Below are 20,641 nucleotides of genomic sequence, written 5' to 3'. Positions count from 1 at the left end.
CACAGTCTTTTGTTTTACGTACGCTTTGTGGGCCAGGTCACGTAACTGTTGAATTGACAGGGTCCGTGGACAGACTAGAACGCCCAGGTGCGCACTTTGACTTGGGTGGAGATTCCGCAGAAAAAGCGTTTTGAAACTCACGTCCTCTTCCATGTGTGCCTCATTCCTCGGTCCGAAGTAGGCGAGCCGCAGACGTTCGTAGTAGGCTTGCGGCGTTTCCAGACGAGCTTGTTTGAGGTCCATTGCCGCAATGATGCCTTGGTCCGAGTCTGGATCAGAGAATTCACGGATCAGGGCTTGTCGTAATTGTGGATAGTTCGTTTTAACGGATTCTGGCTGGCGATCCAGGAAACTCCTCACGATGCGCCCAGAAGTGGTCCGAAGGAGATATAACTTGTCCCAAGTCGTGACATTGTCCACAGTTTGCAAGTGAAATTCAATATCGGTTAAATAAGAGTGCACGTCGTTGCCACCTGCTGGATTTGGGTTGAATGTAGGGATGTTTCTTGCCAGCTTGTCCAGTTCTTTAGAGGCTGTGCGGTGACTGGTGGCTCGTCTTTCCGGGACGGGGCCAGCAGGTGAGATAGTGTCAGGGCGTGGGCTTTCCTCTTCTTCTTTAGCTTTAATAGTTTGGCTGTGAAGTGCAGGTTCGCGGGTAAGGAGAGATGGGGTGGTGTGTGTCTCCCCCTCCCGCTTATCTTGTAGGTCGTACACATGTTTGAGTTCACAGTGGACCATGTCCAGCTCGCCCTTAAGCTCATGTCTTTGTTGGATGAGCTCGTCAATTTCGGCTCGGGCTTTCTGCAAAAATGTTTCACAAACTTTGACTCTAGCGTCTCTGTCCGTTAATTCTGTGCGTGCTCTTGCTAGCAGATCCTCTCCACGTAGCAGCTTGGAATTTAGGGCAGCCGTGGTCTGTTTCTCCGCCTCCACTGTCCTGTCCGTGTCCAGACGCAGGTCCTCCAGGGCCTGCTGTAATCTTTCCACTTCCTGTTGTAGTCTTTCCACTTCCTGTTGTAGTCTTTCCACTTCCTGTTGTAGTCTTTCCACTTCCTGTTGTAGTTCCGGGTGTGTTTCCTCCTCAGTTCCCAGAAGTAGCTCGTCCAGTTGTTGTTGTGCCAGCTCCTTTTGTTTGCAGGCCTCCTTTAGCTGAGTCTTTAGTCCAGCGGTGTCCTTTTCCAGCTTGGCTTTGTCCTTTTCCAGCTGGGCTTTGTCCTTTTCCAGCTTGGCTTTGTCCTTTTCCAGCTGGGCTTTGTCCTCCTCCAGCAGACGTGCCTGGGACACCAGGTAGTGAGAGAGACTCCCGATGAGGCGACTCCATTCTTTTGAACTGTAGGCCTGCGTGGGGTCCTGGGACATGACCTGGTCCACGTTGTTGTCCAGTTCCTGTTGGGTCAGGAGTTTTGGGTCACCGAAGTCTTTGGATAGACAGCCGGAAGTCATGGCGGACAACCACGCTTCCAGGCTACTCCAGTGAGCCGCAGGGCTGGATGAGCGCGACATGTTGACTCACTGTAGGCGAGAGAAAACACAACACACACACACACAAGAAGGGCCAATGCAATCGTGTCGTGAAGCTAATAAACTATAGGACGGTATGCCGTCTATAGAACTTTGGGCTAACTGACTTTAGACAGTTAGGCGGGTCAGCATAGGACCCGGAATAGAGACTGTTCAGTTGTCCCTCTATTACTTAGCTTTTTGGGGTCTCGTTGGTGCACTGAAAAACAAGTTACCACAGAACATGCAAGGCACGAGTAGGCGAGGATTTAAAGGGGAGGAAGAAACAGAAATTGAACACAAAAACAAAAACAAAAAAATATCAGTGATTTGATCTGAGCAGTAATTTGGACACTAATAGCACAAAGGATGTGCCTTGGGGAGATATTTAAGATTATGTGGCTTATAGTGGGAGGCAGAGTTTTCTTTTTTTTTTCAAATGATTTAGTCTTACCTGAAATGGACGGAGGTCGCCCCGGCCGGCCCTCCCCGAGCGCGGTCAACCTTCCTGGCGCCCCGAACACCTGGCCGCCGTGACCTTGGATTCTCCGTTACTCTGCTCGCGGACACGACCCCTCAAACAGGGTGACTTTTAACACAATCCTAGTAGTTCCGGAGATATCAACCAACCAAACGCAATGCAAAGGTGGGTGCGTCACAGAACGATGGCAGGGGCTGCCTAGTGTTTGCGCAGCGGTCCCAACAATTGACTCTTGCGTCGGTTTTTATGGCTGACACTCCGAAGCACCGGATTGCTGAGGTCACGCACTGCGTGCCGCCGCCCGTGGCAGAGGTAAGAGAAACTCAAGGGTCACCGCACGGTCAGTGTCGGAAACGTCAGTCGGGAGACTCACCCACAGAGGTCAAACCGGGACCACTCTAGTCCACTGCAAGTGCTGAGATTCTTGCCTATAAGAGCCACAACATGGAGTGAAACAAGGGACTCTAAAGTGAATTAAGATTTCTTGCTTACACCAAATGGAGTTATGTGGTAAAACAATAATAACAAAATAAAACTTCGTAGAGGAGAGAAAAATAAAAACCAAGTAAAATTAAACCAACCTTGAAGCGGAAAAAACGAATTAAAGGGGTGTATGGTCTTGTCAGTTAAAGGTGAAACAGAAGAAGGTTAGCGGTTTCTCGATGTAGGTGGAAACAGGAGAAGCGGTGCGGTAGACCACTGTAGTGGTTTAATAGAGCCTCTAGGGGGCGCTCTTCCTCTCGTCGGTTCGCCTTAACTGTTGGACACACTTAAACTTTTAATTCAAAATTGGCTTAAAATCAAATCCAAATAATCCTGGGGTACCTTAACAGAGAATTCGAATGGTTATTTATAACAATCAAACAACACTTAAGTTATTTTGTAATGATTACAAACTAATCATTCGAAATCAGCATCTATGGAATGAAATTCAACGGAGTAAATTTGTAGAAAGCTGACTTGGACAGGGAGCTTCCACTAGGGGGCTCTGTCTTTCTCAGGGGTATGATGATTGGGAATAACAAAAAAAAAAAATTTCCTTTTTTTTTTTTAGAAATGGAAGGATTTCAACAACAAAATAAAATAATCACTATAACATTGAAGTTGTTATTAAATGATTATTTAAAAATGGGAATAAACCCAAACAGAATCATCAATGTAGATTTAGAAGTGGAAAACACAGCAGGGTATAGTGACCCTGAGGAGAAGAGGGATAGTTGACCTGGAGGGGTGTGGCCACGTGGGGCACTGTCCTCTTCCGGGTGAACTATCAGTGCTTTTGGATTGAGACACCCTATAATTTCCGGTTTCTTTTCTGGGAATTTAAATTCACAATAAACTGTCTCAGTCCAAAATACAAGGGTTGTTTTAAACGAACTTAGCGAGCTGTAAATACAAATATGTATTTAAACAGCGTCTTAGATACTTACGACCGCGAATTTATTTTTTTATTTTTTTATCACCAAAAATCAAGGCGGAAGGAAATGGCCGACGGGTGTTTACCCCGTCTTCGACCACGCGGTGGCAGTGTTGCGCTTACGCGGAGCAAAGACACGAGGTGGTAAATTTAAAACATGAGAACAATACACGCCTGTAAGATTGACTTCAGCAATCGCAATTTCACGCGTGCAGGCCTTTTACAAACACAAAAATCACACTGCAAATAAATTCTTTAAAAAGGTCACGCAGACCTTTTGCAAACACAAAAATCACACTGCAAATAAATTCTTGAGAGATCACGGCGGATCTTTTGTTTCTGTTCCGTGCAGAACTATAACGCGGGTTTCTTGCTGGTTAGCAAAGCCAGTGGTTTAACCCGTAAGTGTCGTTGCTAGCGACATACAATAGAATATATTCTTTCTGACCGGAGTAGCTTACTTTGCTCTCGGGGTTTACAGAAATACCGGTAACAATGCCTGATGGACTCCTTTGTTCCAACACAGGTATTAAAACAGAATTACATGTACGGTCAAGCAAAAGAGATGTTTATTTTCCTCTAATTTTGGACTCGCAACACTACTGTAAACTTAACTGCAGTTTTTCTCCACGACCAGACTTAACTGGTGGGTTATGGCTTTTTGCCCTTTGATCAGTTTTTCGAGTCGACTTATTCAGTAATTCAATACTTGTTTAGTAACGTTACAAGATTCAAACGCGCACAAAAACGTTAAACTTTCAAAAATCACACATGAATATCAAATTGCACAATTTGTATCAAAACTGAGTATGAGAGTGCCCGCATTCTCCACCAATATTTATGTAACAACAATGACTTTGTGTTGGGGAATTAATTAGCTCAAATTAGCGGTAATATTCATCAATGTGAATATGCATCTGTTGCTTCCATAAATTAATTTATTCAAATTAGGGAATAGGTCAAGACCTCGGCTTGTATCAGCGATTACACAATTACTTGTAATAATCACTGATAGAGACGGGTAGCATTTACTCAATTTGGGGGAATTTGAGGTAGAAGTTGACGAATGTTCATTTACCATGCAGACTGGCCGTCCAGCGGACAGAATGTATAATTTATGAACAGAGATCGGGCGTCTTTAACACTGATAGATAACACTTTCTTGTGGCCACAAAGAAGATAATTATCTCCGTGTTTTAGACAATTTTAGGTTTCTTTTAAGAATAAAACCAATCGTAGAGCTTATAAGGTACAATCTGCACTCATCAGGGACTCAGAATTTGAAACAAAGCAGGCAAACTTAATTCAAATGATTTAACAAAGTTTATTTAAACAGGCTAGCGATTACACAATTATTTTAAATCACGCAGGAGTAAAAATGCATAAACAAAACAGGCAATATAACGATCGTAATACAGAAATACAACAAAATAAAAAGGTTTTAGAGAGAGATTTGGGAGAGAGAGAGAGAGAGAGAGAGAGAGAAACTCAGCGAGAGGAAACTAATAGTTGAGATACGAATGATTTTAGGTGTGTGTGTGAAATGTGGAGATGGTAGCGTTTGTAAGGTGGGTGTGTCGCTCCGTGAGCACGTGGTAGTGTGTTTATCTCGGCACACGTGGGTGAGAGTATGTGTGTGTGTGTGTGTGTGTGTGTGTGTGAACGTGTATGTTTGTGTGTGTGAAAGAGAATTTAGAGAGAGAGATAGAAACAGTTTTAGTCATTCACCACAAAACCCCAACGTTTCTCAGTAATATTTAGACCACTTTAAACAGCATTTCCTTCAGATTGCAAATTTAAAAGATCTACGTTACTCTGTTTGAAAGATCGGCCTTCCTTGGGTGCTTTCGTCTGTGTTGGATAAAGACACCTGGATCACGTGGTCACAGCGTTCTGGTTGCTATGGCGACTTGGAGCGAGCGAAGACTCAGCAAAGATTATCTTTAGCCTTAAGTTGGTTTTGTGGGTTGGTTTCAGAAGACTATACTATAGTAGTTCTAAGAAAAGACTTGGAAATAAAAGGAAAATAAAAAGGAAAATAAAAGCGAGCGAAGCTTCCTTGAGGGAAGGAGGCGTGTCGTCTTCTCTCTCTGGCGGACTGCAATGAGAGGATAGGGGCGCGCAATTTTAAAGGGCTAAACTCACGCCTCCCTCACGTACGTGGGCCAATCGTCTTTAACAACGTATGGGCCCACCTCCTGACGTTTTGAGGTCTATACGCCTCCTTTCCGCGGGGTTTTGAACAATGAATTCGTCCATAACTTAATACCACTGGTATTTAATAAAACAATGCATTCTCTGATATTTTGTGTTAAAGATTCAGCATCGTTGGGGTTCGTGGAACACGGCAATACCGCGAATGACAGTTCTAATATCTAAAATCAAGGAGGTACATCATTTCTTGTAATTGTGGGCACCACAGAGTGATTACAGGCCAACAAACTACATAGGCATAATATTTGGGACAGGGGATCAGACACACATCAAGAAAATACATTTAAAATATTTCATACAAGGATTTTGGTCCCACGTGGTGGGATCTGCGTGTGTTTCTGTGTGTGTGTATGTGAGTGCGTCTTGAAAGTTCATACCCGTCCGCTGAACTCTTGTCCCCGTCGCTGCGGGTGAGGCTTATGTGTGTGCGTGCGTTTGGCTCTTTGGATTGATGTATTAGGCACAGACCACATGTTTTGGGCATCTGGTCTCTACAACACTGTTTTATTGTTGGGAAGAGTTAATTAGTGTCTATGTGTAAATCAGTGTCCGAGAGACTCCCTGGGGGGGGCCGCTTTCGGGATCGCTCTCATTGGTCAGCGTTAGGCTCTCCCGGCCATAACAGACGGTCTCTGTTGGTTTAGACGTAAGAGATCATGTAGAGTGAGAGATAGACAATGATTTACACCATTTTTCGGCGCCGTTTGGGCTGCACGTCTTGCGCAGAGCAATCTCAAAACAGCAGAGGTGTCGTAAATGAGAGTGCTTTGGAATGTGAGAATAGCTTGAGTCAGAGCGAGACAGGGGTTTTGTAGATTTAGACTGCATTAATTAATTTGATTTAATCACCCTGCAACTGGTGATCTGCTCTCCGTTACAATATCCAGGGTAAACATTTGTAGTAATTGTGCAGTTAATTGTTCTCATACTGTATTTTCAGATTTGGAATATATTCTCTACCCAAATGTGTCACTAATAAAGCATAATAAAATTATTTAAAGAGAAGACTTATATTGACATTTTAAGATTTTGTTTACATCTATCCTTGTATATATATATATATATTTTTTTTTTTTAAAGGTTGTACAATTACAACAACATTTAAAATTGTAACAATATTTCCAGTGTAATCTTTCTTTGTAAAAACTAAAGTATACATTTTATCATACGTAATTCAATTCATATGAGCAGAAATTGGCAACATTATAAGCTTATTTGATGTGGCAGTATTTTACAGTAAAAACTTTATAATCTATCCGATTTTGTAGTCGAATTTTTACTCATCTCAGTATAGCAATAGAGTTTGGTAAAAGCTGTTCATTCATTCACACACAAAAACGCGATTCATTTTTAAACAGTATTTTTGCCAGCTGTAGTAGCTCCACAACAGCGCGCATCTGTGTGTTCATTCATTCACACACAGAAACGCGATTCATATTTAAACAGTCTTTTTGCCAGCTGTAGTAGCTACACAACAGCACGCATCTGTGCGTTCATTCATTCACACACAGAAACGCGATTCATATTCAAACAGTCTTTTTGCGTGTACAGACACTTGCGATTAGAACAAAGCAAATAGAACTGACCTAGCCTGGGTGCCAGCCCGAACCCCGCCCACAACATTTTTTGGTCGGGAAGTTCGGTCTGGACTCGATCCGTTGAGGAGTAATTATGCTCGGCTCCCAGAAGGCCGAGCCAATCAAATTGCCAGGGCGGGCTTTAATCGATGATGGACAGATGATCTGCGGTTACGTAATCACCCACGTCACCAAAGAGCGCTTGGGTTGAATTGGTTTTCAACAAAGATGACTGCAGCAGGAGAATTGAGATGTTTAGATTCCGCTATCGCGTCTGTTATAAAAGAAATCGACAGCGCATTCATTTTAAAAGACGAACAGAGAACCGCAATCAAGGCATTTGTCGATCGGAAAGATGTGTTTGCCGTCCTTCCTACGGGATTCGGCAAAAGTTTCATTTATCAGCTGACTCCGATGGTCGCTAAGAAGATGGGACGCAATGAAAACCCTGTGGTCATTGTAGTTTCTCCTTTGTTCGCACTCATGGAGTGCTTTATTATTACTTTACTCATTACTTTACTACTTCTTCCTGCGTGTGTGCAGTTGAGCTCTGTTGACAACTATGCGTCGCTCAACATACGTCACTTACTGCATTGCTCTGATTGGTTGTAGGTCTATCCAATTGAGTGCAGAGGTTGTTTTTTTTTCTGGTTCGGTTAACCCTCTATGGCAGTGGTTCCCAAAGTGGGTGCCGCGGCACCCTGGGGTGCCGTGACAACTGGCTAGGGGTGCCGCAGAATCTCAGCTTTATTTTCCAATTTAAACAGCCTAAAATAACTATCGTACCATATAATAACCTTTTACAGCCAAGGTTATAATCGTTAACGAAAACGAACGAAAAAACGAAAACTAGGTGGGAAAAAACGCTATTTAAAACACGCAGCGTATTCGTTCAGCTGCATTTCCTTTCCCTGCTCTCTCTGTCACTCATGCGACGCGTCTCTCACATGCGCGCGCGCGCGCACACACACACACACACACACACACACACACACACACACACAAACACACAGCTCCTCCCCTCTGTGCACACCGCGTCTCCATGAGAACGAGTGTTCGTTCGACGTTGAAAGCAAGTTCGCGAAAGGTTGGTCTCTCTATCTTGTGAACACCTTTACACAATCACACATTAAAAAGTGGTATAAAAATATTTTAAATTCTGAATATAAATTTGTCAGTGTGTTATTGTCGACCCGAGAAGCGATTGCGCCTTCTTTAGAAAGTGAACTAGTCGCAAGTTTGAGGAAAAATGCACTTTTTGGTTGTGGTTGTCGATGTCAAAACACTAGCTGTGATTCAAATATTAAATAATGTTATGTCATTATGTCTTTCTGAATCTTGCCCCTGACAAATAACCCAAATTACAAAAAAAAGACTAAAACTAACACTAAAACTAATAAAAACTAAACGAAAACTAAGCATTTTCAAAAAATACAAAATAAACTAAACTAGCAAACCCACTTTAAAAACTAATTAAAACTAAACTGAATTTGAAAACAAAAAGTCAAAACGAAATAAAAACTAATGAAAAAATGCAAAACTATAATAGGCTAACCCTGTTTACAGCATATTTTAAAATCATATCATACACCAACATATGCAAAAATATTTGGAGTTGTTTATTATTATTTAAAGAGTTAAGTATCTTTAAATCTGTTTTATTCCAATGATTCTCACATACAGTAGCCTTATTGGTTAAAATCAGTCTGTTGACGTGTGTCCAGTTATTAATGGACTGATGATTCATCTGAAGGGGTTGTTTCGCCTCATATTATGTCTGTTGTAATGCATTCATAATAAATTCATGCTGCTGTTTATGCTTCATTGGTTGTTTGCTCATCTGGATATAATTGTATATATGTATGCACATATGTTCGTTTAGTTTAATTGGGTTAGGGTGCCGTGGAAAAAAAAACACTACAAAGGGGTGCCATGCTTTCAAAAAGTTTGGGAACCACTGCTCTATGGTACAGTGTTGCCTCCAAGCAACATAGTCTATTTTAGCTTTTTTATAATAAAAACGTAATAAAATGTAATTGGTCAATGCTCTCTAAGGGGAGGGGAACTCAAATACTAACTAATGAAAATGCAAAAGAGTGGCCACATGACCACAGGGGTTCATTTTGGTCCCTCTTTCAGCACACGTGCACATGTCACATGGCTCCATATTTTCTCCAGTGAAAAGGGCATTTTTCACTAATTTCTGTCCAGATAATCCATTACAAAAAATCTGAGTCACCTTCATTGGTAAGTAAAGAAGTATTTTCAAAAACTTTACATTATATATCATCAAATGTTTCATAGGAAATTACATAAAACTGCATGTTGCCTCGAGGCAACATTGTACCATAATGGAATCAAATAAGGCCATACCAGGCATACTAGGTTTGAATACAAGTATATTTTATTTGTAAGGAAAGAAGTTTGAATTATCTAAATGTATTTGCATTTTTGCAAACTGAAAACATTTGGCCACTATAGTGGGAAATCGGACAAATAGTGATGGGTCATTTGGCCACTATAGTGGGTAATCGGACAAATAGGGGGTTCGTGAGATGAGGGCATGGCTTGTGAGTGGTCAGCGGGGCCCGACAGGTCATTTGGCCACTATAGTGGGTAATCGGACAAATAGTGGGTTCCTGGGACGAGGGCGTGGCTTGTGAGTGGTCAGCGGGGCCCGACGGGTCATTTGGCCACTATAGTGGGTAATCGGACAAATAGTGGGTTCGTGGGACGAGGGCGTGGCTTGGGAGTGGTCAGGGGGGTCAACGGGACATTTGGCCACTATAGTGGGTAATCGGACAAATAGTGGGTTCGTGGGACGAGGGCATGGCTTGTGAGTGGTCAGCGGGGCCCGACGGGTCATTTGGCAACTATAGTGGGTAATCGGACAAATAGTGGGTTCGTGGGACGAGGGCGTGGCTTGGGACCGGTCAGGGGGGTCAACGGGACATTTGGCCACTATAGTGGGCAATCGGACAAATAGTGGGTTAGTGGGACAGGGGCGAGTGGCGCCAAATTGAGGATGAAGGCGGCCCTACTTCTGGGGGTCTCGGATAATCGGGGGGCTCCCGTCAGGCCCCCCCTGACACCACACGGGTCATTAGGTCGGCCAGGGAGGTCTTCCACATGTTTGATCTGGCTGTTGTTGTGGCCTGGCTCCTCTACCGGAGAGACAGCAGAGTTAGGATGAGGTTCATATTAGGATAAGGTTATGGTGATTGTTAATGTTTTACCTTGAAACAACACCGATTGTAATGTTTTGATATGATAACTTGATGATATGATGGTTTGTAGTACTTGCGTTCCACGATGGTACAATGTTGCCTGAGGGCAACAGCTGGATAATAAATGTTACTTTTTATTAAATATGAAATGTGTAATTCATTAAAAACTTGATAAATATGTTTGTTCAAGTGTTTAGTTAAAGAAATTGATGTTTTGAATAAATACATAAATTTTTTCTTCATGAAAATGTCAAATGTTTAAATTTGTCCATTGTGGTACAATGTTGCCTTGAGGCAACAAACTTTTAATTAATAAATAAATAAAAAAATAATGATAATGTTTATTGATATTGTTATAGTGTCCATTTTTAAGCAGGAAAAACATAACAAACAATTATTTCCTCACTGAAATCATATTGCGTACCATAGATTAAGACACGCCTCATAATCAAAGCCCTATGGAGCAGTATCAGACTCACATTCTGCCTAGAATATGAGTATGACGAAGTCAGGCTAGAACTGACCTATTCCTCAGCCGGATCCGTTTGCTCCTCGAAATGAAACTTCCAGAACTTCTGAGGTAAATTTTCCAGGATTATTATCAAGATAGTATTATTCCTCACAGTGTCGTTAAGTACATGAGTCTCTCTCTTTTCATACATATTACATAAACTGTGAATATTTGTTTTTTTTTATAAAAAATACTTAATTTAAAAGAAGAGAATTCAAGCTTCATGCCTGTGTGTCTGTATGCCTGTTTGACTGAGTGTAAGTGTTGTTGCATAAATACTCGTGTGTTCATGATGCACAGTTCATAATTGCTGTCATAATTTCATGTAATAAATAAAAATTAACTTAATGTAAAGTTAATAATGTAATGCATATTTAAGAGCTAAAGGGTAAATAGGCAGCTGAATAAGACGTGGTCAACAGTGTATTTAGTCCATTTTATGCGTTTACGATTTGTCCCGGAACTAATGTTCTCTGTTTGTGTTACCGCTACAACCGTTTAGTCGACGCACTGTTTTGGGTTCCAGCGGAGAAGATGGCTACGAGACTTTGTTAAACTGCATTAAAAGTAGCAGATGTCTGAAGTCAATGCAGACAGTCAAATGGACTTTTAAGGGACTTTAAAGGATTTAATAACCTCTTTTCACGACAAGCGGCCAACGAGGTATTTTGTCACATTGTCTTTATTAAGCTAGATGTTGTTTGTATTTTCATTTGCTAAAGCTATACTGTATAATGCACTGATATATTTGTACTGTGTTCATTTATAAATGTAGTTCTCACGGCGTGAACAAAGCGTTGATGTGTCAGAGAGATCAGACGTGCCCACAGCAATAAACGCCCGTTTCAAAGAACCGACCTGTGTCTGTGTTGTGAAGAGAGCTACAGTGAGAACTCGACTGCTCGGCGCGGGTAGGAGAGACGACAAGACCACGGCGGGTAACGACGTGACGAAGATCCAGCATATCAGATAAGCAAAGCCCAGGACACACTGTCGACATGGCTACCGCAAGCAGCGGTTATTAGACTCTGTTGAAAGTGCAACTTTCCGTGTAAAGGCCAGAAAGAGCTCTACCAAATCCCCCTCAAGTTAAAGTGGTGTGAGAAGTGGTTTAACTTGGAAATTGCAATTAAGGATTCAAGTCTATTACCCCCTGCATACTGTTTCTAGCCTGTGTTTGAGGATACATCTAATGTGCTGGTATTCATGATTGTTACATGCAACAAATTTTAAAGAAGAAAATCCCACCTCTTAAGCAAATTAACACGTCTTAGTATAGGTCAAAGGAAAGGACATTATAGGTTAAAATCGAGATTTGTATAATTTTATTTATTTATTTATTTATTTTAAAATGTAAAAAAAATTAAAATAAAATTTTTTTTGAAAGGTAACAGAAGTTAAAGGGCAACTTAAGCTAAGTTTAAAGGGTAGCTCCATTGATGTGAAAATTTTCATGTGCAAAGTACAAATGATTTAATGCATTTCTGAGCATATTCAATCTACAATTAAGGTTTATATTTGCATGTTTGTGCCAAACTAATTCCTAGTCTTAAGTCAACTTGAAGTCTAGAGAAGTTTAAATACTGGCACAGTTACTGGGATGCAATATTGAAGTTTGTATTTAGAGTTAGACTTCGCTCACAGTCTCCACACATCTGTTAAGATTCACATAATTACTAACAACCTTCCTAGTTAATCACACTTAGCCTGCTGTAGCTTACATGTACACACAGCCTCAGTATGTCTAACTCAAGCACCGAGACCTGTCATGAGAATGCCAAATCACCTGCTCAAGCCGAAGCTATAGACAATGGAGCTGCAGAAGAAGTAGAAAGGCTACGAAGAAGTGAAAGAACCCGAACCCTAACAGAAAAGGGAAAATAACTTAAAGAAGAAAGGCTAAAGAGCGTACAACGTCGGTAAAGAATACTCTATGAGAAGTGGAGGTATCATGCAAGAACAAGCAAAGAAATATTGACTGATGAGGCTTCCAAAGATGAATTGTATGAGCTAATTGAGAACATGAAAAGTACGTGTTCCAATGTAAAGATAATTTATGAAGAGTTACGTCAAATCCAAGTTCCTGAACCAGAACTGCGGCGCAGAGTGGACACATGTGTATCGCTGTCAGGATTTATTATTCGAAAGGCAGAAAGGCATCTTGAAGGCCTTACAACAGAAGAAGAACCCTGGCCTGATGTTGGATCGATCCTAAACTCTACATGTTCTCCATCAAGGCCACTGTCTCATCAATCAAAATCTGGATCTGCCCACTCTAGCATCCACTCACTTAAAAGAAATGAGGCTGCTGCTGAAGCTGCTGCATCACAGGAGGTTTTGGCAGTGTTGGATGAGCAAGAAAGAGAAATGACAGCACTTCAAAGGTTAGAGGTTGAAGATAAACAACGGCTGGCACAGTTTGAATCTGAGAACCTAGCCAGACAGCAAGCAATGCAAGAGAGGCGTAGAAAACTCGAACGTCTCGAAGAAGTGAAGAAGTTGAACGCTGCAAGAGCTCGAGTAAAGGTCTACAACCAAGTCGAAGAAAATTTCGAAGCGACTGACTTGCTACATACTGTTGCATCAGCAGGAGAACTTCAAACTCTCCATGTCTCAAGTCCCCCATTCATTCCTCCATCTCTGCCAGTCACAACTCAAACTCTGCATGCCTCAAGTCCCCCATTCATTCCTCCATCTCTGCCAGTCACAACTCAAACTCTCCATGTCTCAAGTCCCCCATTCATTCCTCCATCTCTACCAGTCACAACTCAAACTCTCCATGCCTCAAGTCCCCCATTCATTCCTCAATCTTTTCCAGTTACAATGCAAACCCTCCATAGTCCACAAAGCCTGCAACTGGGATCTCAAGCTACACCAACTTTAGTGCCCATACCACAAGTGCAGAACAGCTCTGATTTGGTCAACGTGCTAGCAGAAGCTATAAGCGCTAATCGTCTTCCAACACCAGAGCCTCCGTTATTCACTGGAGATCCTTTGAAATTCAAAGACTGGCAACTATCTTTTGAAGCGTTAATTAACAGGAAAAACATTCCAAAGAATGAAAAACTGTACTACCTTAGAAAGTACCTAGGTGGCGCTGCAAGGAAAGCCGTCGAGGGATTTGTCCTACTAGGAACTGAAGCAGCATATGACTCAGCCTGGCAGCTGCTGGAAAAACGTTTCGGAGACCCTTTCATGATTGGGAAGTCCTTCAGAGACAAGCTGCACGCATGGCCAAAAATAAGCTCTAAGGATGGTTGTGAACTAAGAGAATTTGCAGACTTTCTTAAGAGCTGTGAGGCAGCAATGCCCTACATTAAGACATTGGAAGTTCTCAACGACTGCAATGAGAGTCAAAAAATCCTGCTGAAATTACCAGACTGGTTGGTGTCCAGATGGAATCGCAAAGCAATGGAAGTCAGACAAGCAAGAGCTGAGTACCCACCATTCAAAGAGTTTGTAGACTTTCTGTCGAAGGAAGCAGATCTCGCTTGTGATCCCATATCCTCAGTACAAGCACTCAAGAATGTGGAAAGTGAGAAACCAAGGTATCCACGAAGCCAAACCATACAAGCCAAGACACTGTCTACAAACACAACAGAGAGCAGCATTCCATCGTGTGTTTTCTGCAAAAGAACAGGACATGTCCTCGCCAAGTGTAGAAGGTTTCTTGAAAAGACAGTTCAAGATCGCGTCAAGTTTGTGCATACAGAGAAGCTTTGCTTTGGATGTTTGAAGACTGGCCATCACTCGAGAAGATGTGATAACAAGAGCACATGTGAAAGGTGCCAGAGAAGACATCCAACATGTTTGCATGATGACAAGTTCACTGAACGTCAAAGGTCAACACCTCTAAAGGGAGATGACCACTTAAAGCACAAGGCAAACATCAAAGAGATAGCTGCAACAGCAATCACCAACAGAGTCATACAAGATGGCGTAAGCACACAAACATCTCCAATCGTTCCAGTCTGGGTCTCATCCACAAAACAGCCAGATCAAGAAGTTCTTGTCTACGCACTCCTAGACACACAGAGCGACACAACCTTTATTCTAGATGAAGTGGCCCAGGATCTCAACATAAACAAAGAAAACGTCAGTTTGCGACTATCCACAATGTCTACAAGGTCAACAGTCATACCCTGTCAAAAGCTAACAAATCTACAAGTGAGAGGATACAACTTAGAGAAAAGGATTCCATTGCCACCACTTTTCACACGAGAGTTCATTCCAGCAGACAGGTCGCACATTCCAACGTCTGAAACAGCCCTAAAATGGCCTCATCTGGAACAATTAGCAGACAAGATTCCACCACCATTGGACTGCGAAGTAGGCCTATTGATTGGCTATAACTGTCAGCAAGCTCTTCTCCCAAGGGAGATCCTGTCTGGCAAAGAAACCCATCCATATGCACAGCGAACTGACCTCGGTTGGAGCATCGTCGGCTGCTCGAATCCAGAAAGTGACTGTGGCGATGCAATAGGAACCAGTCATAGAATCATAGTGAGACAGGTGATGCCTGCTGTGCATCAATCAGTCGAGTTAAAGAGGGAAGTACACTTTGCTTGCAGAACTCAAGTCAAAGAGATCAGTCCAACAGACATCATCAAGGTTCTCGAATCCGATTTCACAGATCACACTGCAGATGATAACCCGGTTTCTCAGGAAGACCTTCTCTTCTTGTCTAAAGTGAAAAAGGGTATAAGGCAGAAGGAAGATGGCCACTACGAACTTCCACTTCCTTTCAAGACAGACAAACCTAATCTCCCAGACAATAAACAATGTGCTGTTCGAAGGCTCACCTCTTTAGAGCGAAGACTGAGAAAAAATGAGCAGTATTACAAGGATTATGTCCATTTCATGAATGACATAATAACCCTAGGAGATGCTGAGAAGGTTCCACAGACTGAACTCGATAACCAACCAGCGTGGTACATTCCGCACCACGGAATCTACCACCCCCACAAACCTGGGAAGATCCGTGTTGTTTTCGACTGTTCAGCATGTTTCCAAGAAACCTCTCTAAATTATCATCTTCTGACCGGGCCAGATCTGACCAACACATTAATTGGAGTGCTATGTCGATTTAGAAAGGGCCCAATAGCCATTATGTGCGACATTGAAAGAATGTTTCATCAGTTTCACGTTGCTAAGGAACACCAAGACTACTTGAGGTTTCTCTGGTGGGACAAAGGCGATCTGGACTCCAAACCCTCAGTGTACAGAATGAAGGTGCACTTGTTTGGGGCAGCTTCGTCCCCCGGCTGCTCCAACGTTGGACTCAAACATCTGGCATCGCAGGGTCATGGAAAGTTCAGTGAGGAGTCCATCAAGTTCATCCAAAGAAGCTTCTATGTCGACGATGGCTTAATAAGCGTAAAATCAATCGATGAAGCCGTTCATCTGGTGGAAGAGTCAAGAGCCTTGTGCAGAACAGGAAAGCTTCGGCTACACAAGTTTGTGTCCAACGACAAAGAAGTGATTGCCGTAATACCACAGGAAGAATGTACACAGACCAAAGATCAAGATATGGCCCTAGGAGAACTTCACATTGAGCGAGCACTTGGAGTTCAGTGGTGCATCGAAACCGATGAATTCAAATTCAGAGTCGTAGTTAAAGAAAGTCCACTGACAAGGAGAGGAGTTCTCTCAACAGTCGCCTCCGTCTATGATCCGTTAGGGTTTGTGGCCCCCTTCATATTAGTCGGCAAACAGATCCTTCAGGAGCTATGTAGAGAAAAGGTAGGCTGGGATGAAGGTCTCCCCGAACACATTCTGTCACGATGGGAGTTATGGCTTAAGGATTTGCCACACCTGGCAGCGCTGAATATTCCAAGAAGTTACCTTCCATCACATTTTGACTCTGTCAAGCGTTATGAGCTACACAACTTTTCAGATGCAAGTCTCAATGGATACGGTGCATGTTCTTATCTCCGAGCAATAAGTGAAACAGGACAGATCAGTTGCTCACTTGTCATGGGGAAGGCAAGAGTAGCCCCTACCAAACTAACGACCATCCCAAGACTTGAACTGTCGTCAGCTGTGACTGCAGTCCGCAACGGCGATGTTGTCAAACGGGAGCTCGAGATTGAAAACCTGGAAGAATATTACTGGACTGACTCAAAGGTGGTCCTTGGCTATGTGAACAATGATGCCAAGAGGTTTCACACATTTGTAGCCAATCGGATCCAACGCATAAGATCTAGCACAAACCCTGAACAATGGCGACATGTCAGCTCCGGAAATAATCCAGCCGACCACGCCTCAAGAGGACTGACTGCGGTTCAGTTGAGGGAGTCTAACTGGCTGAAAGGACCTGACTTTCTTTGGCAGCAGAATCTTCCATGTAAAGAGGAAATGGTGGGAGAAGTTGAAACAACCGATCCTGAGCTTCGCAAAGCCCATGTTCACGCAGTCCAGATGAAAGAGGTGAATTCAATGGTGAACCGCTTCACAAAGTTTTCTGACTGGTCCAGAGCAGTGAGAGCTGCTGCTAGGCTCAAGAGATTCATCAGAGAATTCAAAGGACATCAGCCAAGAACAAAGGAAGCAACTAGCCTTGAAGAAAGAAGAGAAGCCGAAATCTTTATTATCAAGCTGGTGCAAGAAGAAGCTTTTGCTGAAGACATTCAGCAAATCAAGCTCCAGAAAGAAAACACCCTGAACAAGCACAACAAGTTAAGCCGGCTGAATGCCTTCTTGGACAAGAACAATGTTCTCAGGGTGGGAGGACGGCTATCTCGATCAGCCTTACACCATGATGTAAAACATCCGGCAATACTTCCGAAGAACTCTCATGTGTCAGCCCTGCTAGTCAAATATTATCACGAGCGTGTGCGCCATCAAGGAAGAGGCATGACTATGAACGAGCTGCGTGCAAATGGAATATGGATCAAATTTCATGGGTGCCAGGAGAGTGTTTTCTGAGTTGCTCAAGGGAATGGACCAAGAACGTCAACGAGCAATCGGTTGCGAATTTGTAACGAACGTCCCATCAGCAAGCCACATGGGTGGAGTTTGGGAGCGTCAAATTCGAACAATCCGAAGCATCTTGACTGTCATGCTTGACAAATCCGCAAGCAGACTCGACACCACATCTCTGAGAATGTTTCTCTACGAAACTATGGCTATAATCAACAGCAGGCCACTAAGTGTTGAACATCTTCACGATCCCACCGGACCGGAGCCCCTCACTCCCAACCATATACTAACAATGAAATCATCAGTTATTCTGCCCCCTCCTGGACAGTTCTGCAAAGAAGATCTCTATCTGCGCAAACGTTGGAGAAGAGTGCAGTTCCTAGCTGATGAATTCTGGCAAAGATGGAAGCGGGAATACTTGCTAAACCTCCAACAACGACAGAAATGGCAAAGAACATCACGAAATTCACAAGTAGATGACATTGTGATCCTACAAGACGACAGCTCACCAAGAAATGAATGGAAGCTTGCCAGGGTTGTAGAAGTTCACCCTAGTGCAGACGGTATGGTGCGGAAGCTGAAGCTACTAGTCGGGGACACTACTGGTAAAGGACAGTCACTTACTAAAACAGTCTACCTCGAAAGACCTATTCACAAAGTAGTTACCTTACTTGAGGCCAACTAAGTCACATACATAAGATCACATTCATTCAGTCTTAAAACACTTTATTGATTGTTTTGTCTTTATAAAAACTTTTTTTTATTTTTTTTATCCCACATTTCAAGTTAATGAGTGATTTGGTGGGAGTGTAAGTGTTGTTGCATAAATACTCGTGTGTTCATGATGCACAGTTCATAATTGCTGTCATAATTTCATGTAATAAATAAAAATTAACTTAATGTAAAGTTAATAATGTAATGCATATTTAAGAGCTAAAGGGTAAATAGGCAGCTGAATAAGACGTGGTCAACAGTGTATTTAGTCCATTTTATGCGTTTACGATTTGTCCCGGAACTAATGTTCTCTGTTTGTGTTACCGGTACAACCGTTTAGTCGACGCACTGTTTTGGGTTCCAGCGGAGCAGATGGCTACGAGACTTTGTTAAACTGCATTAAAAGTAGCAGATGTCTGAAGTCAATGCAGACAGTCAAATGGACTTTTAAGGGACTTTAAAGGATTTAATAACCTCTTTTCACGACAAGCGGCCAACGAGGTATTTTGTCACATTGTCTTTATTAAGCTAGATGTTGTTTGTATTTTCATTTGCTAAAGCTATACTGTATAATGCACTGATATATTTGTACTGTGTTCATTTATAAATGTAGTTCTCACGGCGTGAACAAAGCGTTGATGTGTCAGAGAGATCAGACGTGCCCACAGCAATAAACGCCCGTTTCAAAGAACCGACCTGTGTCTGTGTTGTGAAGAGAGCTACACTGAGTATTCGCTGAGTTACAGTTCATTTTCGGACGTATTTCAGAATGGACTACACTGACAGAGAGAAAGCAGAACTCGCATCATGTTTATTTTTCTTTATTTGGCGAAAAGCACAACACTTTGTTTTTATTGTGAATATACACAAAAATAATACACACTTAACAGGATTGAGTGATGTAAAACACAAGTATGTAAGATCAAAATCAACAGAGTACTTTTCATCTCTGAAAAACTGATAAGGAAAAAAACCAGCCTATCGCGCCGGCGCGACAGCCGACCTCAGGGGGTTAAAGGATAATTCCGGTATTTAACACCTTGAGTCTATTTTGTAGTTTGTTTTGGATGAACTAGAGTGGTGGACACAGAAATTTTGACGATGGGTCCTGTCTCGACTTTTTGACTCTTTTAGAATCGCCTTTGACCGCTTCAGAGTGGCTGTCTATGGACATGCACAAACATGTCCTTAAAACAACCCTTAACGTTCGTTTTCAAAACTGTGCAACTCACCGAGTGGTTAGTGGTGTTCGTTGAAAAACCAAAGTATTGATCCGAACACTTGTCCATAAATCAAACACACTTGCATGTAATGATATGAAACTCGGTACACATATAGATCTCATCGGGCCGAACAACTTTCGTGCTCTAAGTTTTACGCCAGCCCAACAGGAAGTCGGCTATTATGGGTTGTTTGGAAAACGCTTGCTGTGGAATTTGAAACACTCCTCCTAGAGAATTAATTCAGTCGCCTCCAAACTCGGGCAGCATGAAGTCAAGACATTGAGGATGCTAAATTGCGGACGGATTTTTGATATCTCGAACGGTTTGGCCGTGGCGAGGAAACGAATTTATGGCAAGAAAAGAGAAAAACAAAGTGTTATAACTTCTGCATACATTAACTGAACTTGATGAAACTTCAGCAGTGTGTTCGTGGTAAGAGGCCGATCAGATGGATGTAACTATTGTGAGTCAAAGTTATAGCGCCACCAACTGGCAGCAGGAAGTGTGTCACTTTCTAAATGCTTTTGACAAAAGTGGGGGGGTTAGTTTTACCCACAGTTACAAAAATAAGTACGTATATTGGTCTCATCGAGCCGGACAACTTTCTAATTTACAGTCATTATCTCCGACCAACAGGAAGTCAGATATTTTGGTTTGAAGTGGGTTTTTTGGAGAATTTTCTCTCTCTCTCACAGTGTTTTTTAAATAAGTTAGATTTTTTATATATATTTTTTTATATTATTTTATGCCTAAACATACCCAGTCACAAAAAAACATTAAAGCTATTCTATGGCTTTATATCACTTTAACACGTTAAAGGGCTCATACTGTAGGCCTACATTTTGGCTAATTATTT

The 20,641-nt window shown here is 42.3% G+C and overlaps 2 protein-coding genes across 3 annotated transcripts in view; one reads left to right on the top strand and one right to left on the bottom strand.

Annotated features, from left to right (window-relative positions):
• Positions 1-9,155: 9,155 nt before the first annotated feature.
• LOC309507770 (uncharacterized protein) lies at positions 9,156-19,314 on the top strand. Of its 2 annotated transcripts, none has more exons than XR_014209239.1 (2): positions 9,156-19,063; positions 19,176-19,314. XR_014209239.1 is itself a non-coding variant. In XM_082182141.1 (2 exons), the coding sequence occupies exon 2, from the start codon at positions 12,950-12,952 to the stop codon at positions 17,852-17,854; it is 4,905 nt and encodes a 1,634-aa protein (XP_082038267.1). In that variant the 5' UTR covers positions 9,156-11,590; positions 11,703-12,949; the 3' UTR covers positions 17,855-19,314. The 2 variants fall into 2 exon arrangements, 1 of the variants encoding a protein (XP_082038267.1); XM_082182141.1 differs by having other exon boundaries at positions 9,156-11,590; positions 11,703-19,314.
• Positions 19,315-19,367: 53 nt separating this feature from the next.
• LOC309507816 (uncharacterized protein) overlaps positions 19,368-20,641 on the bottom strand; it is a 138,625-nt gene continuing 137,351 nt past the window's right edge. Inside the window, exon 3 of the transcript XR_014209242.1 lies at positions 19,368-19,702. The gene's annotated coding sequence lies outside the window, so the exon portion shown is untranslated. The remainder of the gene's footprint in view (positions 19,703-20,641) is intronic.

This window comes from Leuciscus leuciscus, assembly GCF_965113295.1.
Source record: "Leuciscus leuciscus genome assembly, chromosome: 10".
Classification (NCBI taxonomy): Eukaryota; Metazoa; Chordata; class Actinopteri; order Cypriniformes; family Leuciscidae; genus Leuciscus; species Leuciscus leuciscus.
Note: the sequence above shows the minus strand (reverse complement) of the source record. Positions and strands in the feature narration are given on the sequence as shown.